The sequence below is a fragment of the Alligator sinensis genome, unplaced genomic scaffold (genome assembly GCF_000455745.1).
Source record: "Alligator sinensis unplaced genomic scaffold, ASM45574v1 scaffold1208_1, whole genome shotgun sequence".
Lineage (NCBI taxonomy): Eukaryota > Metazoa > Chordata > Crocodylia > Alligatoridae > Alligator > Alligator sinensis.
This window is the reverse complement of record NW_005842782.1, coordinates 493978-518532: the sequence shown is the minus strand read 5'-3', so window position 1 is coordinate 518532 and position 24555 is coordinate 493978. Positions and strand designations below refer to the sequence as shown.

At 44.2% G+C, this 24555-nt stretch overlaps 1 protein-coding gene across 5 annotated transcripts in view; it reads left to right on the top strand.

The window, feature by feature from the left end:
* The first annotated feature begins 42 nt into the window (after positions 1-42).
* Positions 43-24555, top strand: part of PPP1R10 (protein phosphatase 1 regulatory subunit 10) — a 25715-nt gene continuing 1202 nt past the window's right edge. The window contains exons 1-19 of one of the 5 annotated variants that reach the window (XM_025217006.1): positions 43-619; positions 13784-13901; positions 14741-14827; positions 15444-15579; positions 15746-15797; positions 15900-15977; positions 16285-16455; positions 16773-16875; positions 17478-17587; positions 17746-17846; positions 18138-18285; positions 18611-18766; positions 19060-19306; positions 19886-19961; positions 20284-20481; positions 20903-21014; positions 22590-22691; positions 23005-23514; positions 24378-24429. In XM_025217006.1, the coding sequence (XP_025072791.1) occupies positions 13795-13901; positions 14741-14827; positions 15444-15579; positions 15746-15797; positions 15900-15977; positions 16285-16455; positions 16773-16875; positions 17478-17587; positions 17746-17846; positions 18138-18285; positions 18611-18766; positions 19060-19306; positions 19886-19961; positions 20284-20481; positions 20903-21014; positions 22590-22691; positions 23005-23514; positions 24378-24429 (2546 nt within the window). In that variant the 5' untranslated portion in view covers positions 43-619; positions 13784-13794. Of the gene's footprint in view, positions 620-13783; positions 13902-14740; positions 14828-15443; positions 15580-15745; positions 15798-15899; positions 15978-16284; positions 16456-16772; positions 16876-17477; positions 17588-17745; positions 17847-18137; positions 18286-18610; positions 18767-19059; positions 19307-19885; positions 19962-20283; positions 20482-20902; positions 21015-22589; positions 22692-23004; positions 23515-24177; positions 24230-24377; positions 24548-24555 lie in introns of those variants that run through there. The other 4 variants (XM_014525307.2, XM_014525309.2, XM_025217007.1 and 1 more) reach the window with 4 other exon arrangements.

Sequence of the window (24555 nt, the reverse complement as noted above, 5' to 3'; positions counted from 1 at the left end):
TATATATATATATATATATATATATTTCCTCTTCCAAATTGTCCCTTTAACAACCCTTTTTTTGGCCTCGGGAAGGAAACCTTTCAAACGTCATGAGTTAGATGATGTGGTTTGTGCTATGGTTTTTTTAATGACTTTTTTGATCCATTTCTGTCAAAAAATGCTAATCTATATGCTCCCCTCTTTTTTTTTTCTTCCTGTTCCAGGTTTGTTTGGTCCTGAAACTGCGTCGAGCTTGGCAAGAGAAGCCAGAGAAAATCCCCCCCACTTGGTCCTTGGAAGACACAAAAAAGCAGCCACCATATTTTTGACCGTCCTTGGGAAGCCGTTTAAATTCTTTGTGACCTGAAGGAAACAGCCACTTAAACATACAAAAAAACCAAACAAATAATAATTAGAAACAACCTGCCCTGATCTCTTTTTGTTTTTTGTTTTTTTTAAATCGAGCAACTTTTTTTTCGTTTCTTTATCTCGACAAACAGCCACAAACCAAAAAAAGTTGCTGTATTTTTTTTAAAGCCATGACCAAAAACAAAAAAAATATTTTTTTTCTTTAAAATACACAACTTAATCCAAAACCAAACCTTGAAGCGCTGTCGACGAGAAAAATAATTGGATAGTAAGTGTCGAATTTTCAACCAACTGACCAAAAAAAAAAAAAAAACCAAAAAAAAAAAAAATTCCTCCGTTGTGCCAAAGAAACTAATTACAGGGAGAGACCAAAAATAGGCGTATGTCTGTTTATGAGGACAATAGACTTTGTTTCAGGCTGTTAACCCTTGAGATTAAAGCATTTTAAAAAATGCGTATTTATAAGGACTACGATGGTATCTTAGAATAATCCATCGTCTTTAGGACTATGAAGGGTTAATGAGCTCCCATGCAAAAGATGGCGGTGACTAAATGATAAAGTATCGCTTCTTTGTGTGGGAGACAAGGTTGTTTAAATGAGCAATCTGTACATAAAGATTGCAGGGTAAGGCTGTAGGTAACGAGGGAAAGCAATTTCTGGTATTAGTGGTGGGATTGGTTTGAAAGATTAGCCTTGCAATTCTGTCAAATCCTCTTATTTTTAAATGTAAATGTTAAAAGATTTTTGTATGACTAAAAAAAAAAAAAAAAATTAAGCCCTGTGTGCCATTTCAATAATGTCGTGCGTATATATAGAGAGAGAGACAGTAGCAGGGGAAAGGAAATTGAAAAGGGGATTTTTTTTTTTTAAATTTGGGTGGCAATCTACAAATAAAGATTGCAAGGAAGTTTAGTAGCTTAAATATTCTGTTTTAAAATTCAATGGTTTTTTTTTTAAACAAGGATTTTGTTAATTCATAGATTCCAATTACAATGAAATCTTAAATGCGCTTTTAAAAATGTGATTCTAGCTTCATATTTTCCCCCCCTTAATCAAATATGGCGAACCTGTTCTGTCTGCCTGTCTTTGTTCCGACAAGCAGCCTTTTATTTTATTTTTTTTATTTTATGTTTTGCAGGTTGATCCCATTTTTACCTTCCATTTCTGCCCCTCCCGTACTTGATGGGACACAGTTTAGCCTCCCCAGGATGCATTGTCATGGGAGAGTGGTGGGAAGAGATTCTGTATTGAATCTTTGACTCCCAGTAGCAACCGAACCTGAATTTATTTTTTTGTAATTGTGTGGGGTTTTATTTGTTTTTGTAATTGAATTTTGTAGGTTTGGGATAATAGGATAAAATGGGGGGGGGGGAGTGTGTGTGTGTGTGTGTGTATGTATGTGTGGTAGGGGCTGTATTACTGTACATGTCCTCTTAATGGATACTTAAGCCTTGGGGTTTTTTCTTGTTTCTTCGCCCTTATGCTCCTAAAATGGCGCCTGCCTCATTTTGTCTTTCTTCATGTACAAAGCAACCCACAAGGCTCCGTGGGCAGGGAGGTGATGTAACCAGCTCCAAGCAAACTCCTCCCACTGAGTTGCTTGCATTTCCTGGCAAGGGAAGGGGAGGGGGGAGTAGGGGAGGCACTTACCCTTCCCCCTCCGTTTCTGTACCAATCTAACAAATTCCACTCCCAGCTTCTTCGTCTACAGGAATTTTATGGGCACAAACCTATATAAAGTGCAAAGTACGAGCCTACATCCGCCAGGTTTTTTTTTTGTAGGTTTCAACATAACCCAAGACTTTGGACCTTCTGCTCTCCTGACTTCCTTGTATTTGTCACTTAAATTGTTTTCTGTCAAGCTTCTCTGCTAGCGTAAAACAGTCTCTTGTGTTTCCTGCAGTCCTGCGAATTCCACTTGTAACTATAGGTTTAACCAAAGGGACGGTGGTTGGGAGAATTCATCTTGATCAGTTAATATAATTTGTGATTTGTCATAACAGATGTGAAATGCTATCACTGGACTCCAAAGGCGCTGTACATAACCCACAAATGTGGGTCAAGGATGTTGTGGGGGGTCTGGGGGGAGATATGTGCATCTCCTCCAGCCACATACACACCAACTGTCTTGTCGGGCAGGGAAAAGGTAAAGTCTTCTATTCAATTAATTTGCCACATTCCACAGTGCATAGTTCCTGTACAATGTACTAGGAAAAGACGTGATCATTAGGAAAAAAAAGGGAAGCCCGCACTTGTATTACTTCATCAAAGGGAGGGAAACAACCACAGTTCACCTGGTAAGCAAACCTTTCTGGTATTAATTACATTTCACAACCTTCATTTCTGTTCCAGACCACTTCGCTTTTTTTTGTTTTTGTTTTTTCCTATTCTCTTCCATTGTCAACTCCATGCAGTGACACCTGCCGATGCATGCAGAGGCTGTAAGGCTATTTTAAGTCTTGATTTAAGAATTTGCCATTCTGTTCAGAGACTAAAATTAAGTTTCATATTTTTAAATTTGAGTAAACTGGTTTCTGCCAAAATGAGCCCCTTTGGATCTGCATGAATGTTGGATAGCTTTTAACAATGGAGACACTGCTTCTGTGAATGGCTTTAAGTGTCGGTTCTCTTCCATTTTTCCTCAAAAAGGGACTTCACAAAGCAGGTCCTTCGACTGCAGTAGTGTCCAGTGGTAGCATTTCATATAACTTGAAGCGATACAGTTAGTGTATTCACTGTAGCGCATCTGAACATATACCAACTGTAATGGGCCAATCCTGAAGCATTGTGCCCTGGTCACCCCTTTTGAAATCGTGGGGCATGTAGGGTGTTAAGTTTCTCTTGGTTCGGTACATGCAAGCTATTTATAGTAAACTCCTATAGTGCGAGTAGAATGAGGTAAGTTGAGTACATGGCAGTAAATTTAGCAAAGGCACCATAGGTTTAGAACTGACCAAACAAGATGTCTCTGGAGATAGGTGGGTCTGGAGATTGGTATGCAGAGATCATTCATCTCTGCATCTGTCATGACAGTTCACATTGCTCTGACCGCAGGCCTCGTAGTTGTGTTCTGGTAAATTTCCAAGCAGACAAAAGGCTAATGGAAATATGCCAAATTAGGAAAATACGAAAGAGCCAGCCAGAGGTGATTAAAGCAGGGTCTTTAATAAATCCCAGGCTGGAGTTAACCCAGGGGCGGGATCAACACAAACAGTGCTCTCTCTATAAATGGGAATGGCACGTGTTTACTTTTAAGACAACTTGGAAGTCAGGAAAAGTTTTTAAATGAGCTAGAAGCTACTCAAAGACATTACACTAGGCTCTGCTTCTCCTGACAGGGTTAACTTTTAAATTGCAGGTAGAGGGTCAGTCTTTAAGGTGGAAACTTACAAACTTGGGGGTTGGGGTAAAGGTTAATTTATAGTTTTTGCATATAAATGATCAATCTAGGGGGTAGACCATTGAAAATTACACTTTTCAGCAGTCTAAAAAGATTCCAGAATTATTTGAGAGTCTCTTAAATGTATCCAGTGGCTCTTAAAGATGGGTCTCAGTGGCTCTTAAAGATGGCTCTCAGTACAGGTTACTTTTATTATTAATACTGTATTTTAATTTAGACTCAAAACAGGTGAAGATTATGCCTCTTAAATGCTCTCAACTCTTATAAAGAGCTACTGAAGCCTAGTGAGAAGGGATTTTCTTTTCACTGCTAGGTCTGTCTCAACAGGATTTCTGTTTTTACAAGGAGTTTCCTCCTGCTTGACCTATTCTTTCTTCCTCCTCCCCTTTCCAAGTCATAATCCCACTTAGGATGCCGTAACCAGTTTGGCAAGGAAACGATGCTGTAATACAGGAGGAGAGTTGTAAAAAGCTGGGGTGTGGCAGTAACAAAAGGTCCAGTTTGAGCCATGGTTTCCTTTTGCTTTATAAAGAATGAAAGGAAGTGCTCAGCCATAGGCTGAATCCATTTTTACTGGGCAGCATTCTTCTTGAGCTTTTTGCTCTAGCTCAGTGATACTAGCTAGAATCACTGAGATATTCCTCCTTTCCTACGTGAGAAATTGGAGTTGCTCAGTCTGTATTACTTGCCTATTTCTAAGCTTTTAGTGTTACTTGCTAGTGTTTAAACCAAAGGGACAATATCTTTCCCATGAAGCACTTAATAGGTCTCTCTGATTTGTGTATCCAGATCTTCAGCTGGAAATGCTGCTTTGAAATAAGGTTTTTTGTTTTGTTTTTTTTAAAACTCTTATAGTCCAAATGTTCTGTCTTGCCTTTCCAAGGAAAAGCAATATTTGGGCTTATAGACGCACAGTCCAGTAAAACAAATGTAAGAGAATACAGTCTGGTGATTACAGCACAAAACTGGGAATTGGATCTTGTCTATATGCCTGTTCTTGTCAGTACGCTTAGATTTGGGAGGGAATGTAGTTTAGTCAAAAGGCTGCGTTACTTGGGGTGGGAGACATTTTTCCACTTCAGTGGGAGGGAGCATGGGTTCAAGAGGGTCAGGACTCTGGATTCTAGTCTATACCTGAAATGCTGCCTTTTCTGCTTCTGTCTCACTCAAAGTAAAGCTATTGAGCTTAACCTGTTATCTCTAGAGGCAGGGGAGATCCTTGGGCAGAAGACGCATTAATGGGTTATTCCAGCCAGAACGGTTTTAATCATGATTTAACAAACAGCTGTTGTTTTTGTAGCCTTGCAATAACAACCACCAGTCCTCAGTCATTCCCCAGGGATAGGGGTTAGAATACAAAAGCCTTCAAAATCCTTGTCCTATATACTAATAGGATTATAGGATATGAAGATATGTCTTCATTGGACTAAAATCCCGATTTCTATCTAAACTGTAAGTACAAAACAACTCTCCCTGTGGTCTCCAGTTATGGGGTATCTAAACTATATTGGAGTACTATTGGGTGGTGGTGGGGTGTTAATGCTGATAGATTAGTAGCCATTCCTTCTTCATGGTGTCTGTTGTCTATTGTCCTCTCGTTAATCTGTCCAGACTTTAAGGCTGTGAATCTGTGGCATGTTAACTTCTTGCAGCATCAGCAAATCCCCATCATCTGTAATACTTGGAAATTAACCCAGTCTCTGCAGGATTCTTTTTCCTATGTGGAAAGGGAACACACAACTGGTACTCCTAAAACTAGCCAAGCAGTGTCTGCATCAAATGGCTGGATCTTGGAAGTGGATAAATATTTAAGAGACTCTCAGAAGGGAGTGCCTATTGCATGACCTGCTGGTTATGATCTGTTTATCAGCTTTCTGTAGTCCCCTGGGATTCTTGTCCCATATATTCTAGTTACCTTTGTTATGCACAGGGGCACTGGGCTATTTTTTTTTCCAGTCCTTACACTTGCTCCTGTGAAACAGCTTGAAGTAACAGGCTTATAGATTCCTTTGCCTACACTAATAACTTCTGGCCAAACTGAAAGATGTTTTGAAATCTTTTTGGAAACAGTTATTTTCTCAATTTTTCTTATAGAGGTGTGATAATGCCGTGTTTTTGTTCTTAAGTTTTACTTCCTCTGGTTCTCTGCACTTACACTGCAAAATTGGGTTGCAAATTGGCTTTCATGAATTCTATTGCGCAGTTAATTGTTACATATGAATTGTTTTAGTATCTGCAATAGCTGTTGGTTCTTGTATCCTTTTAATGTTGATACCAGTAACTGGCTTCAGAGTGTTTGTTTGTTTGTTTGAGGGTAACCTTTTGGCTAAGAAATGTACATTAATATTGCTTTTTCTTTCCTTTCCAGCTTGACCTGTTCAATTTTTTTTCAGAAGCAAAGACATAGGTTGTTGGTTAAATTACAGGAGCTGTATTTTGTGTTTATGATCATGCTATATCTTGTGCATTAACAATTACTTTTAATGTTGGCTAGAAATTTATGAAAGTATGCTTAAAATTCACATCATTGGAAGCATTTCTCGCTGTGTAAAACCAGTAGCCCTGATACCCAGAAGTGCCAACTGCAATTCTGACTTCATTTGGAATTCCAGTATCCAGGAGTTCTGAAAACCCAGTGTTTCAGGAGGATTTGGTTACTGAGGAAGCTGGAAGTAGATTAAAACTACTGTTGCTTTGCGGATTCCACCAACTGACTTCCACTGTTCAGTGGGTTAACAGAGTTATTGGTGTATGACTTTAACAGTGAAAGACTACCTACGCAAATCTTAGGTTACAACTCTATTTCAAATGTAACAAGAAAAAATAAGCCACTGAGCAATTGAATTGCTGAATAGTCTCTCTGTACAAGGCATATAATTCTGTGGGACACTGACGTCTAGATCATGTTTAACCTACTGGCAAATTAAAATGCCTTTATGTATACCAGCCCTGCTAATACAGGCTGGGATCAGTGTGTGAAGATGGTTTCATCCTCACTATCACTTTTAAGAATGGTGATTTTGCTGTCTGACGCTTGGCCTGGGTGGAATTAGGCCTTGCAATTACACTAAACTTGATGCATGGGCAAAACAGAATCCATCTCGCACTTTTTCAAAATTTTATTGGCTATTAGAGATAAAAAATTAATCAAACTCTGTTAGTAGAGGCAGGTTTTCTGACTCCCAGAAACATGTGCTCTTTAGGGATGGACCCACGCTTAGGTCTGTAGACCTATAATAGCTTCTACTCCTTTTCAATTTGAGGTGAGCATTGAAGACATTCTAGGCTGCATCTATTTAGTTGATGTGTTTTTTTTATATACTGTGATTAGTGTGTCCCTCTGTCTACTCCTGTACAAGTTATCTCATTTCAGGAGTTGGTGAGGAGGGATACCACCTCTAGCTTATTTCCTTGCAGCTTGCTCACAGAGCATTGTTAAAGCTTAGCATTGCTGTTTTCCCACGCTTGATAGTGGAGTCCTTTTTAGAATCATTACTATTTTCTACCAAGTTTGTCTGTTGACTTTAGAACAAACCAGGTTATTTAACAGTTTTATTCACTGGAAAAAGGGTAGTCCTGCACCTGAATTCTCAGAACATGCCAAAGGTCACTGAAAGGTTCAGATATTCATTGCAAAGCAAAATGCAGGATTGAGGTGGGCATGAAATTGGACACTTGAACCAGATCATGCTTAATGCTAATACAAGAGGATCTAGTCGGGGAACCTGGGCAAAAATGGAGGCGTAGTCACCCGTTCTGGTTTATGTGAAATGATTGTGATGCAGTTAAGTAGGGGCCAGCGTTCTGTATACTTGATTTCTTTCCAGCTACCAAAGTGTTAATTCCTCTAGCAAGAAAAGATAACTGAGAAATGCTTCTTGTGATACGAACTTTTAAAGAGGTGGCAGAGATGTCTATTATGCAAATGTTTTGCAGATTTATTTGCTCTTTAAAACTGCTCATAGTGGGTGCTCAAACTGCCAGATTTAAAATGTCACAAATTAAATGTCTGTAAATGGTGCTTAACAGTTTTTGTGTCTTTTTAAATGTAATTCTACTTTGTTTCTAAAAATAGCTTCTTACCAAATCTCAGATTACATCCTATACTAGATTTGGCTATTTCTGATCATTCCAGTTACTCTGGCACTGCAGAACCAAGATAGTTCTGAGCACCAATCTGGATTCTAGTTTATCTTGAGCGTTAATAGATTCCTAAATGATTGCTGGGCCAGATATGTTGAAAAGCAAATAATGAAAAAAACAAACAAACTTTGTGGGATGTGCTCATAGGAGCCAGTGAATTAAGCTCTTAACTTGCATACTCTGAGATTCTTGGTTAAGAATTTATACCCAATGGCAATCTTTTTTGTTGCTTTTCAGGGTTGAATGCCATTGATTTCCTTTCATATTGCAGCCAGTCTGGCTGGCACTGTAATAACCTACATTCAGGGCTAGTAACACATTATGCTGTTTCAGGTCTCTTCCAAATGACTGCAGGTCAAGTTGAAGTCGCCAAGAGCACAGACCTTGTTAATTAGAGCTGTACATGATGTTGTTTATAAATGAACTTAAATTTAAGGTGTTTAAAAGTGTATAACAACTATAAATGTACCTTTTGTTCTTTTTAATGCTTTAAAAGGTGAACTGCAAAGTCTTCTAATACTGAATTTTGAGTAGTGGTTCTTGTATTTTAAAAAACCCCAAAAAAACAAAGTCTGGATTTTGTAAGACAAGTCCAGAGCTATATCAGACAACTGGTAATAATAATGTTGAGTTCCCCTTTAGGATGTGAGTTGTTTCCCACCCCTTCCACCTCCCCATCCCCGGTTTGAGCCATGTGACACTCCTGTTTTCTCACCAAGACTGAAATAAGAGTTGCCTAGTTGTAGAAATGGAGAGACCAGGAGGTCAGGATTTCCAAGTTCTGTGCTTATTCTACCATAGACTTCATGTCAACCTCTCCATTTTTTTTTATAAAATAACTTGATTCCCTTGATTAACATGATTCCCTAAAGAACCTAGATGAAGTAGAAAACCCTGTCCAGTTCTATCTAAAGTCCTGGATATTCATGGACTAGGTTCCCTTACTTGGAGGAAGGGACACAAGTACCACAAATTGTCCAAAAGAACTATGGGTGGGCTTAAAATTAAAGTGTTAATATTATATGCATCAACTCAGTATGTTCTAGTCCTGTGGTTCTCTACTGGTTTTGTACCAAGATCCATTTGTAAACATTGGCCAGTCCCGACCTGGTATTTTAGCAGACCTGCTGCACCCAGGCCCCAGCCCCCCCAGTGTGGGGGGGGGCCAAGCAGCCCCTTGCAGGCTGAACCTGCCAGTCTACAAGGGAAAAGCTATGGTTTCCCATGTTTTTCTTTAAAGGAGAATCCATTTTTAAAGTTTCTGTGACCCTTTCATATATTCTTATGACCCACCTTTGGGTTGCAACCCACAGGTTGAGAAATGCTGTTCTAGGGTACAATCATAGAGAGGTATCTTAAGATTTTTAACTACATCTTTTTAACTACAACAGTTTAACCTGAAACAAAACCTTTGCAGTTCACTTTTTTTTTTAAATAATCTTCTCTTTAAACAGATATTGTATTAACTTTACTGTGCGCTTTTTTTTTTAAGCTTACCAAGTTTCAGTGAACTCTGAATACCATTGGTAGTTAACGCTTTCCCATATTTGCAACCCAAGCATTGCAGTTATTAGGGTGCCAGAAAGTGAAACTCGCTAGAATTTGCTACTTCTCACTGCCTGAGCTGAGCAATAGTGAAAGTAAATAACTTGGTAGGAAAAAAAAGCTAATATTGACTTTTTTTTAATTGAGTGCATTAAAAATTTTCTTTACATTTTTTTTTCTCTCTAGAGTCTAGTCCTGGTACTGTACTGGTTGAAGAGGGAAGGAGGGGTGGGTGTATCTGTGTGCATGAGAGAGTGAGAATGCATGGCTCTTAAAGCCAGTCACGTCAGACTTATCGGCACATACTTTGAGTCTCCATGAATAGAACGTCACAGTTCTTGTTGGGTAACACTGGGGAATGGAACCTTGCACTATGCTCTCTGTTTAGGGTGGAGGGGGAGGGAGTAAGTTTGTTGTCAGACCCTACTGCAACTCCAGTGCACAAGATTGGGGGGTAAGGAGACGCCCTAGAGAAATGCGGAATTCTTATCGTTCCACCCTGGCTAGTTCCATGCGTTTATCGTTTCTTAATATCCCAGTGTTGAATGAAGCAACCTCTTAAGCATAGACAGAGCTAGATTTGTAACAGACTCTTGGTTTCTTATGGTTGCGTATCTCCCATTCCCATTGGGTATCCAGCACAAAGTGAGATCGATACTGCTTGTACAATTATCCCCAGAAAGACAGGACTGATATAGGTCAGTTTTTCCTGCGCACACATAACTCTCTTGTGTTTGTGTTTCTTCTTTTAAATTTCTCACGTGAATGGTGACAGGTGGTTGGATTGACTGCCCTGGAGACTGAAGTCCTCTCGTCATCAGCAAACTGTGTCCAAGCCAAGCAGCGGCACTGAAAGCTCTTTCCCCATCAAAGTGCACCACCTCACATTTGGAGGGGCCACCTCTGGGGGGTATGAGAGGGGAGTTCAGTCTCCATGGCCCACTCAATCCTTGGCTTCCCCACCAGGGGAAGAGGCTGAGAGGTGGTGCTTCAGCATAGATGACTTCCACCCAGATGGAGACAACGCCATGCTCACTTTGCACAAACCACAGTGTGACCATCAGCTGGTAACAACTTTCCATCACTACCAACCCTGTCCACGGTTGTTCTAGGACGTGTTCTGTTTTTGCCAATTCAAATTGCCTCTGCCTAATAAGAGGTGTGAATCTGCAGTTAACTTGGAGGGACTCTGTATTGGTGACCAGTCCACATCAGAATGTGGAAGAGCTGGCTTTGGATATCACTTGCCCTCCTGTTTGGAGAAAGGACTTTACTTGAAAAGGCAGCAGCAAGGGGATCTCTTCATTCCATGTTGAATCCAGTCTCAGCAATCCTGCCACAGCAACAAAGTTCTGGCACCTAGCCAAGCTGCCCATCTGAGTGTGTGTCTATTACCACATCTCCCCCTTGCCAAGCAGCACTGGCAAACCTCTCTTACACACAGCTCCAATTGTTTCAGTGCTGCATTTTGCTGACTTCCCCTGCAGCATATGTAATTTCTTTCAGAGGGTAGTATAACACAATAACTATTTATTGATAGCTACCCTTGCGTATTTACTCCTTGCTGCACAACACGGGGGAAATTTCTGTGCATGGGCTGCTGAAATTCAACCTTAAACCTTCTGAGGGTGACATTGTTATACATTTCTAAAGCAGATTTTATCAGCAGGCTTTGTACCCCCATTAGCTACTCTCCTGCTAGTCACTTTCACCATTGTACTCCTAGTACATATAAAATGTGAAAAATAGGTGTGTCTATCTGTGCAGACACGCACACTAGCTGTTTGGTGTATTCTGCCATTCAGTACTAGTTATTTCTCACAAAATGGTGATTGCAATGCTCCACTCCTAGTCAGGCTTCTTGCATAACTTGTCCCATGTGATATTCACCATATACAGTACTTGAGAGTTAATGGTGATGCTTCATTTAAGCAACTTTTACCCATGCAGACTTGGGAGTGGCAAGCTGCTTAAACTAAGTGGGAATATTTTAGTCACTAAGCTTTGCCCTTCTGTCCATTAGATTTCAGGAGTGTTGAACTGTAGGCTGCTTGCCTCATTACCCTGAAGTGCCAAAGTTTTATTCTTAGGTACTTCTCAGCTAGGTTTATGCTTGAATCCATTGTCAGGAAGGGTAGCTTATAAGGTATTGACTCTTTTTTTTCAAGCAGCCAAGTTCACTAATGCAAAATTAGCCATACACAAAGCTGGTGACTCCTGTTATATGCAATCTCCAGATTCTACTTGCCTTATATTATTAGGACACCTTGCAAACACCCTTGTTTGTGTTTCTCGGTTACTCTGAACTTTGAACACTGGTCAGCATTGTTTGAAACCCTGTTAAATATCCTGATCATGTAGGGATGTTGGCAAGGTATTTCTCATCTTAGATCCCTGAGCAAATAAGTGGCTGTTAAAACCAACATCTGGATTGTTCCTGTACTGGTGATGGTCTTTAATTTGGCCTGAGAAGACCTGAATGAGACCAGTCTGTATCCCCTCTCAGGTCAAAGTATGTAGCAGCTTGGAGTGTTCTGTAAATCTGCTCCATCAATATCCCCTTGCTGTAAATGAAATATAAACATTTAAACATACCTTTTGTAACTAGATTTTTGGGGCAAAAGATTGGCTGGTGTCTGTTCACCTTTTCATCTCTCTTCTGCTTGTCAATTTCACCCCCCCAGGTTTAAGTAGGATTTTGTCAGCAGTAACATACAACAGTCACATACCTTACAGCAACACTACTCTCTTTCTTGTACATAACCACTTGCATAGCAGATATCTATACCACCATCTAGCAGCTGTAGGCCAAAGGACCCAATGGAATCCAATTTGACTGTTGGTGTAAATTACAAATCAATCCATGCACATAAGGCAGCTAGCTTTGCTGCAGTAATCCTTGTCAGCAGAGTCTACTAGGAGTGAACTATAGCTCAACTTCTATTCAGTTTCTTACTCAGAGTTTGACATATACTCTAGCAATATGCATCCTGACAGATCTAATGCAACACTTTGTCCACTTCCTCAATTACATTTTCCATTTCTTGCACAGCCTAAAACTCTTGAATGTCTTTTTTTTTTTTTTTTGGTCTAACATCCCTGGTTTTGAAGTTTGTCAGCTCGGTCCATGATGCCTTTCATTTCTGGGTGGAATGAAGAATTGCATAAAGGAACAAAATGGCAGAGTGTTTTCTCTTGTCTTCTTTTTGTGTCCTGTGCATTCTTTGTAATTCTATTTACTTTTCTGTAAATATGTATTTTTTTTTCCCCTTCGGTGCATTGCCTTTTTATGAAAACATAAAAAGAAAATAAACTGCAATTTATAAGTGAGCTTATGGATTTTGGAGGTATTGTTACTGAGCAAACAAATAAAGATGGTCATCCTTTTTAAATAGTTGAGCCCAAATGCTTTCCTGTCCATTTTTTATAGACTTTTCTTCTACTCTAGGCTCCTCTTAAATTCTGTTCTGCAAATGAGATCCACTTCTGTTTCAGTTCTCAATAGCAAAACAGTACCCAGTGTAACCCACTACTACTTACCCCTACAGAGCCTTTTCTTTCTATAACTAGTTAATCAAACTATAGTTAATGCGTCTTTCTCCTTCCATCTCCTTTTTCATAAGCAAAGCAACATGGCTAACAAATAGGTGCTTTGACTTTTTATTTTTGGACTCTGAACTGTGTGGGGGTAGATCTACACTTACCTGATCAAAATCTTAGACCTAAATCCCTAAGATGTAATGACAGAAACCAAGAAGATTCAGGAAAATAGGGGTGGGGTTGCCCACTATAGCTTTTAGAAAAGAATAAAATGCTTTATGATCTTATTGTGCCTTTGTGTGTAGTTCAGTAAATGGCACCTGGCCCAAAAACTCTCCTTAGCTTGAATGTCACAGAGTACAGCTGGACTTGGAGTCATGCTCCAACATTATTTCTCTATCTTTGCCACATTCTGTTTTCCCTAGAACAGTTGTTTCTCTTCCCTGTTTCTTTTCAGAAGTCTTGGGTAAAACGAGAAATATGTTGGCAAAGAAATATTTTTCAGTAGTTGTCCACCCTGGTAACAACCAAGTAATTGCATGTGTGTGTGTCTGCTTTCATGAGGGTGATTGAATTAACTGAATAAAATGTCTTGGTTTACAAATACTCAAAGCAGGACTGATCTGTTTCAATAATGTTCTACTAGGAATGATCTGTTTCAATAATGTTATACTCCAGGATTCTTTTTGACAGGTGGAAAAATAGGCCAATAATTTGCACTTATTTACTATTGGGATTGTTCTGAGTCAGTTTTGTTTTCCACTATGCTTTTGCTGAGCTTTTCTTTCTTTTTTTTTTTCCAGAACGTTCTGCCATGGGCTCTGGACCAATAGATCCCAAGGAGCTTCTGAAAGGTTTGGATTGCTTCCTTGGGAGAGATGGCGAAGTCAGAAACACAGAGGGAATCACCAAGATTTTCAAGTAAGTGTCTGTTTTGTGTTTGGTTTGCATTATTTAAGCTTGGAAGGCCAATGTAGCAAAACACAGTTTTCCCATAGTGTCTTCTGCTCTGTCAAAATGACTTATCAGACCAGAGATGTGTATAATACTTGTTTAAACATGCTTCTTCCCTTCAGTTTGTTTGTATAGCAGTAGATATCTGAATTGGCCTTTTTGTAGCAGTCTTAAGAGATTTGGTGTATGGAGAGCAGATCTTCAATTAGTATAGATCATAGTATGTACAGTGCAGTTAGGGGAGCTCCACCAATTACATTAGCCGTGAATATGGTCCCTGGGTTCTGTTAGTTTCAATAGAAGATATGCTTCCAAGTCTTGGTATTATTTTACAGTACCCATCCCATAGTGATTTACAAAAACATCCAGCCCTTTTTGTAAAGGATATTTGATCCCAGTTCTCCAGAAGAAGTGAATTCCAGAAGTTATTTGAAGGCAAGTCATTGAGAAGGAGGCACTTCCAGCATTCAGTACAAAAGCTCTCCCATCATCCTAGCATAAAGTAATTATTTAACAATTGTAACTGTACTTGATTGCAATAACTCCAGTCGGGAGTCGATGAAGCTGGAAGAGGTCTTCATCTTGGAGTAAATACTAAATTGGTGTAAATCAGTGTTGCTTTTAAATTAATGGAGAGCCCATCCTTTTCTTGAGCCAGCTGGTTCTCTAGAGTTCTCTTAATCTTTCTTTTCTTTGCCTTCAAGCCTGTGGTCCTGTCTGAGAGGCAGATGATTTTCTGAGTACACTTATCTTTGTCTTGTATTGTAGTATAGTATTTTTGCTCATCTCTTTCTTTCTTATTGTAGCTTAATGAAAGATGCACAGAAAATGGTTAGTCGATGCATCTACTTGAACATCCTGCTGCAAACCCGGGCTCAAGACATACTGGCAAAGTAAGCACTGTGACAAGTTCCTACTGGGTGATAAAGCAGAGGCAGCTGGGTGTTAGAACTCCTAGGTTCTCTTCCTGTTTTAAGGCTATCTGGTAGTTTAGTGGCTAGAGAAGTAGAGTCCTGAAATCAGCATTTCTTGGGTCCATTCCCAGCTACTGAAGAGTGAAAGGGGACTGTTGGGTTACAGCAGAGGGACTCGGAGTTGAAACATGTTGGACAGCATGGGAAACTTGCTGTGTGTGGGCTGCTGAAATTCAGCCCCCTGCACCATCTGAGCCAAGGGTAACAAAATGAGATCTGGTCTACATATCTGAAGCAGATTCTGTCAGCAAGTTTGTATGCACTGTCACACCCTTTAGGTACTTTCCTAGTTGTCACTTGTACCATTGTACTCCTAGATCCCCTTTCCAGATCTATTGCTCATCACTTCAGGACCAAATTATGTGCTTTATTACCCTTAGTGCTCAAATCCATCGTAGGAGTAGAGGGAGGGGAAAGGGTTCAGTTGCCATTAGCACTCAAATCTGTCCTGGGAGCAGAGAGAAGGCAAAAGGCTCAGCTGTAGCAGAGGAAGGGTGTGCTAGTGGTACTTGACCTACTTGTACTTTTTCTACAGGTTCATCAGAGTTGGAGGTTACAAGCTGCTAAACACCTGGCTCACCAGCTCAAAGTCTTCAAACAATGTACCCCTGTTGCAGCAGATTCTACTTACCCTGCAGCATCTGCCCCTTACTGTAGATCATCTGAAGCAGGTAGGTCAAGTTACAGATGTACTCCCCTCGAAGTCCACGCTAACTCTAATACTTCAGTATGGTGTTAGGAAGTATATGCTGTACTGTCAGGAATGGAGCAGGGGGGTATGTGATCTTCTGAGTCAACATTGACAGTTATCCCTCCTTTTTTTTTGATCTCTTACAGAACAACACAGCGAAACTAGTGAAGCAGCTTAGTAAATCTGGTGAGGATGAAGGTAAGAGAGTGTCCTGTTAAAATGTGTGTTCATGCCCTCTTCTGTGCATTGGAGCTCAACACATGGTGTTTTATCTAACAACTTCTTTCTGTCTCCTTCCAGAGCTTCGCAGACTGGCTTCCATTTTGGTCAGTGACTGGATGGGTGTCATCCGGTCCCAAAGTAGTGCACAACCAGCAGGTGAGTCAAGCTGCTTGGTCTTAGCCAGACCCTCTGCTTCAAGGCCCCCTAAAACACCTGTGAAACAACCCAGACATCCCTGATAAAATCATTGGGCCCCTCTAGCCCAGTATCCCATTGCTTAGACCAGTGAGCACAATCAGTGTAGTTTTTCTGTCACTGTGCTGCTGAGTTGGAATTGTTTCATCAAAAGGTCCAAACCCCCATGGTAGCTCCTCAGCCTTGGAGCCTACTAATGTTGGACTACTATTCTCGTGGGACTTGTACCCTCCACATCTTAGGTGATTGATCTTCTCTTTCTCCTCAGAGCGAGACAAGAAGAAGCGGAAGGAAGAGAGTAAAAGCAAAGCACCTGTCCAAGAGAAACCCCAGGAGGCCAAGGCAGAGGCCAAGGCAGAAGAGACTCCAGAGAAGAAGAGAGAGAAACCAAAATCCCTGCGTACAACAGCACCCAGCCATGCCAAATTTCGTTCTACAGGTGGGTTCTGGGGAGCTACTGGGGATACAGGGTGTATTGAGGGTGGCAGGGGGATGTGCATCTGAATTCTTGAAGTTCAATCTAATGAGGGCGGCAAGCTTAGTGAGGAGGGTTGAGATCCTGTGTGGTGTAACTCCAGGAGTAGTTGCATTTCACCACTAGGTGAGTAATGCTTGGGCAAGAGTAGAATACAGCTGGTACTTGGCTGCCCTCTCCCAGTTTGCTGCAGCATGCTGTTGGCTACAAAGAGTGGAAATATATGGTGCAAGTCCTTGTTGCTTCATTGTCCCTAACCCCTTTGTTCCCCTTTGCTATAGGCCTGGAAATGGAAACTCCTTCACTGGCCCCTATAAAGAAGAATAATGCTTCAGTAACATCTGATAAATACAACCTGAAACCAATGCCGATTAAGAGACAGAGGTAGGTCTGTGCATTCTGCCCAGCTCCCCGTCTCCAAACTACTATGAGAGAAGATGTCCAGAATGAAGCCTCTGTCATGGAGAATGATCTGAGAGATGAGGGTAGGGATGGGATGGAACAGAATGGCTGGAAGTCAGGAGTCCTTGATTCTGTTTCCTGTTCTCACATTAACAGGAAATCTGACAGCCCTTTATTGGGGGAAGTTTGTCAGCAGTCCTTGAGCATATCCAGTATAGCTAACAGTCCTCAAGTCCTCCCTTGCTACTCCTTCAGATCTTTACCTGTTGAGCAATTTTAGGACTGCCTGTTCAAATTCCCTTGCTCTACTGCTCAGATTCTCCATCTTGCATTCTAAAAATGGTGGTGACTAGGACTGAAGCACGAGCATTTAGCAAGCTTCTAATATAAGCAGAGTTTGCACATCTTCCTATAACAGAACCTTGCATTTAATTTAGTTTTTCTGTAAGCCAGACGCAGAACACACTGATCATGTATACATGTCAAATGCTGAGAGTCTGACCTTGCAACTGATCCTTGCTTATAGATGTGTTTGATCCCTTTCCCCAGCATCTGAGAGATTGTATGTGCATTTCTTTTTGCAGCTCAGCTCTTCCCTCTGGGGATAACCCACCAGCAGAGAAGAAATACAAGCCCCTAAACACTACTCCCAACACTACTAAGGAGATCAAAGTCAAGATCATCCCCCCACAACGTAAGTATGTAAAGTGCCTGAAAGTGAAGACTCTTGAACTCTGGTTTAAAATGTGGGACAGGAATGAGTGCTACATAATACTGGAAGTTGCAGATGCTTGAAGCATGCCGTTTGTGTAACCTCTCTCTTACCCTCTCCCCCCCCATCTTTTCTTTCAGCAATGGAAGGTTTGGGCTTTCTGGATGCCCTTAATTCAGCCCCTATCCCAGGGATCAAGATCAAAAAGAAAAAGAAGGTCTTGTCTCCTACAGCAGCTAAGGTACAAACATGCTTCTTTGTTTACAGAAGGGAGCAGGGTTCTGTTCCTTGTTCAAGGAGGGGAATGGTAAATACTGGGTTTGGGGACTGGGAATCAGGACTCCTAAATTCTGTCCTGAGCTCTGGGAAGGGAGTGGTATCCAGTGGATTTGTCAGAGGGACTGGATTCAAGACTCCTGGGTTCCCTGGCCCTGAAGTAGTGTCTGGCTAATGGTTAGAGGATGGACCTGGAAGTAAACAGTTCATTTTCATATTATATTGAGCTTATGGGGCTTTTTTTTCTCTCTCTCAGCCAAGCCCATTTGAAGGGAAGCCAGCCCCAGAAGCCAGTGCTGCTAAGCCATCTTCACCAGAACCTGCCACAGCATCAGAGCCAATGGAGACAGATCGGCCAGGCACACCTGTACCAGCAGTGGAAGTGCCAGAGCCCATGGATACCGGTAAGAAGGGAGAAGTGCTGTGTGTGGAGGGAAGGGCATTGTTATCCCAGCACTTAGCTGAATTGCATTGGATAACATGGGCCCGTCTAGTCCAGTATTCCCACCTGAAACAAAGGTCAGGAAAACCTGTGCTGCATGTGCATATGTAGACCCTGCTGTCAGCATATAGCTGGCTGGAGAAGGAAGATTTCAGCCCTGTGTTGACTTTACCCAAGGGCTGCCAGGGTTTTTATCTCTTGAGTGACAGGTTAAAATTAAACAGGATTTGGGTGGGCCAGGACACTGGTTAGGTCCGATCACTGAGGTCTGCATCTCATCTTCACAGCCTCCTCTGATCAGAGCTCAGATACGAAGCCATCTGAAAGCTCTGTTGACGCTACACAGCTCACGAAGAAGGGCAAAAAGAGGAAGACCGTGAGCTGGCCTGAGGAGAGCAAATTGCGGGAGTACTTCTACTTTGAACTGGACGAGACAGAGCGGGGTAAGTGGGCCTAGGGAATAGCTTCCCCAAGGGATTTGGAAATGGGATACTAGGATACAGGCCCCTTCTTACTTAGGGAGCACCAGCACCAATCCAGCCCCGTGACAGGAAGACTGGCTGGTTCAAGGGGATGGGGAGTGAAGTATGTGGTGTATCCACTCCAGCTCTGTTAGGGGTGTGGGTTGGACAGGCTGGTAATGTGTTATAATGGAAAAGCTCATGTCTAGCAAATACTTCGCACTGGCAGTTCAGATGTGTGGTCTCTGTCTAAACCTTCCTTCCCTGTCTTGCAGTCAATGTGAACAAGATCAAAGATTTTGGCGAGGCAGCCAAGCGGGAGATGCTGATGGACCGCCACGCCTTCGAAACAGCACGGCGACTCAGCCATGATGCCATGGAGGAGAAGGTGCCCTGGATCTACCCAAAGCTCATTGACCTGCCCAGTCCCTTGGTAGTTCCAGGCAGTGGCAGCCAGGAGAAGTTCACTCAGGCTGAGCGGGTGAAAGGCATCTTGCAGGAAATCTTCCTGTCCAAGGAGAGGTGGGTCAGGCTGTAGGGCTATGTGATGCTAAGGGGCAGGAGGGTAGGGTTCCATTCAGCGGTTGCACACTGGTTCCATCTTGCTGGAATGGCTGCCCGATATGTTGTATTCAGTCCAGCTTGAGATGGCTGTCTCACCCTAGTAGCTGGAGCATGCAGCAACCAGGCTCTTCACTTCTAGTGCAGCCTGTATTGACCCAAGATGGGTCTGCCCCCTCCCACCCTGCCATCCTGAAAGCTTCACATATAGAGGCACGTGAGTTCTTCCTCCTGGGGACAGAAACTCTTCACTTAGTTCAAGCCATAGTGGCTCATATGTAAAGGTCCTGGGTTCAGTCTCTATGGATGACCTAGTGAGAGACCTCATTAGGTGCTGGAGACCCAAGATGATGATATGATTCTTCTGGATCCACTACTAATGGGTTGATGATGGAAAGAACTTGTGTGTCTGGCTTGATCCAGCCCTTGGGACATTTGGGAAGGGTGAAAGTTGATATTACTTAAGGGCTTTGTCAACTCAGACTTAGAAAAATGTACCTGTATGAAGACTTAACAAATGTTACTTCTATTTCTTTGCAGTGTTCCAGACAGTCCCCATGAGCCTGATCCAGAGTCCTGTGAACCTGTGCCACCCAAACTCATCCCCCTGGATGAGGTAGGTCTGACCCAAGTCTGCTTGGAGTGGGAGGGGGGAAGGAGGGGAGGAAGTAAAAGGGGTGCTTCAGTATGTTAGAGCCAGGCAAATTAGTAGTCAGGCCTCTGTAGGGTTCTGCTTGTTCTGGGAGATGGCTAGTGGTTAGAGCAGGACTGTATTCAGTGACCAGCTCACTGGGCCCTTTAGGAAATGATGAGAGGCTAGAGAAGGGCAAAGGCCAACCGCCCAATATCCAGCTGTGATCCTTAGCCCTTGAGGCTGGTACAGCTTTCCCCTTCCCTGCAGCCCATCCTGACTCTAGTGTCTCTGTGCCCTCTCTCAGGAATGCGCCATGGACGAGGCTGCCTACCAGGAGGGACTCGACCCAGCTGTCGCCTCACAGTCTCCAGATGCAGCCGGGGGCTCGAAACTGCCCCCAGTGCTGGCCAACCTGATGGGTAGTATGGGGGCAGGCAAGAGCCCTCAGGGCCCCAACCCCAACTCCTCCATCAACGTGCAGGAAATCCTCACATCCATCATGGTAATTGGAGCTGCCATTTGGGCAGGAGCTGTGGTCAGGGTATACCCTACATACACCCCCTAATTAAAACTACTTGGGATGTTGGGAGGCATCAGGTTATCGGCCTAACTAGTCCCAGATCTGGTCATTGGCCCATGCACTTCCATATTCCCACCTTCAGAGTATTAGCAGGAAGAGAGAGCCCATGATCCAGCAGTACAGCAGTGGAGGGGGAAGAAGTAAATGGGTAGGACTGAACCTTAAATACCACCTACCCCAAGGCTCTGATGCCTCTATCTAGGCAGATTAAAATATTGTGAAAGTGGCCATCACAGACTCCTAGCATTAGGGATCACAGAGAGCAGGATGGCTAGGGCCAAGGGTGTTATAGAGGGAAGGACTCGTTTTCTAACCACTCTTGAAAATTTTCTTCCCTGCACAGGGTGGACCCAACAACCACAAGACAGAAGAATTAATGAAGCAGCCAGATTACTCTGATAAGATCAAACACTTGCTTGGCAATCTGCAGTCTCAGCCCCCAGGGCCCTCTGGAGGTAAGCAACCACATTTGGGGTTTGACCCTACCCCTCTTTCTCATTGGTGGGAGGTAGTTATCTTGGATTAGGCAGGGTGATGCTCTTGTCCTGATTATTTTCTTGTGAAATGGAAAAGTAGTAGAACCAGTTGGTTCCTTGTGAATCACTAGAGTTTGTGAACATTGCTGTGGGGCATCTGGGACTTCTCAGACAATCAGAGTTTTACTCCACTGGTTACGGATAGGCATCTGCCTAAATCACAGTTTTGCAGATTACATGGAAATCGTGAAAAACAGCATTGTCTGCAGTCTCTGGGAAATCCAGTGTTGGCCACAATTTCCTGCAAAATCAACCAAAATAAAAAGCAGTAGTAATGCAGATTGAGTGAAGATGCCCTCCGCCAATCAACGGTGAGGGGCTGGGCCATTGGGGCCCCTCCACTGATCAGTAGTGGGGCCTGGGGCCACCACAAAATGCCTGCAAAATCAGCTCTGCATGCTGCAAGCAGGCCACGAAAAGCCTATTGTCTCACTGTGACTTAGGCCCCTAGTTATGGAGAGAGCTGTTGCCTGGCACAAAAATGGAAATAGAAAGGTAGTCAGAAGGATTTAAAGTGATTTTGCCAAATGGTTGGTGCCGTGGGCACTGATCCTGATGGATGTGAGCCCTATCCCCTTCTCTGATAATTCCAGAGCAGCATCCCCATAAACTAGTGCCTGGAAGATCCAAGGGCAAAATTATCCGCAGGGAATCATAGGCCAAGTCAGAGTGAATCTCTCGTAGAGCCTGATCCACTTAGTCATGGAAAATTAGGGTTGGAAGGGATCCCAGTTAGTCCAACCCCCTGCTCAAAGCAGGACCATTTCCACTAGTTCATCCCAGGCAAAGCTTCATCCAGCCAGGTCTTAAAAACTTCCAAGGATGGAGAGGTTACTACCTCTCTGGGTAACCTTTTTCAGTGCTTTATTACCCTCCTTGTGAGAGAATTTTTTTTCTAGTATCTAACCTAAACTTCCCTTCCTGCAAATTGAGACCTTTGCTCCTTGTTCTGTCATCTGCTACCACTGAGAACAGTCCAGCTCCATCCTCTTCCATTCCCCCTTTCAGGTAGTGAAAGGCTGGTATTAAACATCCTCTTGGTCTTCTTTTTTCCAGACTACCTAAGCCCAATTCTCTTAGCCTTTCCTCATAAGTCACATGTCCCAACCCCTGAACCATTTTCGTTGCCCTCCACTGGACTCTTTCCAATTTGTCCACATCCTTTCTGTAGTGGGGGGGTGGGGGTGTTCCAAAATGAAAACACTACTCTAGATGTGGCCTCACCAGTGCTGAATAGAGGGGAAGAATCACTTCCTTTGATCTGCTGGCAGCGCTTCTACAGATGCAGCCCAGGATGACGAATGGCTTCTTGGCAACAAGGGCACACTGCTAGCTCATATTCAGCTTATTGTCCATTGTAACCCTCAGGTCCTCTTCTGGAGAGCTGCTGCTTAGCCAGTTGGTCCCACGCCTGTACTAGTGCATGAGATATTGCTGGTATTTGCTGATATGCAGTTGCTGGTATTTGACCTTCCTGCTTTGTCTGTCTTTCAGTGCCCCATGGCTTGCTAGGCCCAGGGCCTCTCACCAATGGATTCCCGCCTGGACCAAAGAACATGCAGCATTTCCCACCAGGGGGACCAGGACCCATGCCTGGTAAGCAAGGAATCAAGTATCTTCCATTTTATGGGCAGGAAGGGGTGTCAGATTTGCAGTTTGTTATAGTGACTTGCAGTGCTGCTCTCAGTGCCCAGCACATAGTAGAAGACATTGTTGCAGAGTTTTTGGGAGCAGACCAGGGCACAGGGGGTGCTGCTTTGGTGCAAAGAAACAGGGTTAGGGGCACTTTTTCTTGATGCAGTCAGTCCTGACCCCAGTGGCCTAGTGCTGTGTTGCAGGGAGCAGGATGGGAGAGCAGAGTCTTTGTGCATCTTCCCAGGGTGTTTCTAACCTTGGTGCCTTTTTCTAGGTCCTCATGGTGGCCCAGGAGGTCCTAACATGCCCCCAGGCCCTGGGATGCCCGGTGGACCCAGGATGATGGGCCCTCCCCCTCCACAACGAGGCGACTTTTGGGATGGCCCCGACGGCGGCATTCGAGGAAGCCCTCATGGGGGCATGCGAGGGGGCGGCCCTGGCCCAGGACCTGGCCCAGGACCTTTTCATCGTGGCCGGGGGCGAGGAGGAGAACCCCCCTTCCGGGGGCGAGGAGGAGGGGGACGTAGCAGCGGCCCCCCGAATGGCAGAGGCGGACCCCCTAATAACGGCATGGGTGGAGGAGGCGGCCACGGCGGCGGCCACGGCGGAGGTCACGGGGGCCACGGCGGAGGTCATGGGGGTCATGGCGGCCATGGAGGGGGTCATGGCGGCGGCCATGGTGGAGGCCATGGAGTTGGGGGTCACGGCGGCAGCCATGGAGGAGATCACGGCAGAGGTCACCCAGGGGATCATGGCCGGGGCCACGGAGGAGGCCATGGAGGAGGTAAATGTGGGGGGCTTGGCTTGCCCTCTAGGGATAGCTGTGGGGCGTGGCTCTGGAATGGCCCTGCCCCTATGTGGGAGGGGCCTGTGGGCGCCCCTTCCCCTCCCCCATTTATGCCTGGCAGGTGGAGAGGGCACGGGCCTATGGGAGAGACCCAGCATGCAATGCACCCAGTTGACCCTGCAGGCCCGGCACCATGGGCACGAGGCCCTGAGTGGCGGCGACCCCCCAGGCGCCTGTGAGAGACAGGCTCAGTGTTGATGGGTGCATTGCATGCTGGGAGCTATAGCCTCTGCTCCCAGCTGCTTGAGTTAGGGTGGAACATTGCAGCGTTGCGCTCCTGGCTGCTTGGGCATAGTGAGGAGCAGTGCACGCTGGGAGCTATCTTGTCTGCTCCCAGCTGTGTGGGCTAGGGTGGAGCAGTGCTTCCTGGGAGCTGTGGCCTCTCTGTTCCTGGTTGCTCAAGACTTGAAGTTTTAGGGTAGAGCGTTGCAGTTTGTGTGCTCCTGGCCATTCAGGTTAGGGAGGAGCATTGCATGCTGGGAGCAGTAGTCTCTCCCTCATCCATCTGCCTGCCCGTGGGCAGTGGGCCCTGCTCTGACATGACCCCTGGCTGTGCCTCCGCCGCCGTGGCTGACCTGCGCCCCGTTTTCTCTCACGCAGACATGTCAAGCCGCCCCATGTGTCGCCACTTCATGTTGAAAGGCAGCTGCAGGTACGAGAACAACTGTGCCTTCTACCATCCCGGAGTGAATGGGCCAGATCCATCTGCCTGCCCGTGGGCAGTGGGCCCTGCTCTGACATGACCCCTGGCTGTGCCTCCGCCGCCGTGGCTGACCTGCGCCCCGTTTTCTCTCACGCAGACATGTCAAGCCGCCCCATGTGTCGCCACTTCATGTTGAAAGGCAGCTGCAGGTACGAGAACAACTGTGCCTTCTACCATCCCGGAGTGAATGGGCCAGCCCTGCCTTAATGCCCCGTGGCCGGGGGTGCGGGGGGGAGCACCGGGGAGCCCGGATCCCCTCCCCCCCACCCCGCCCT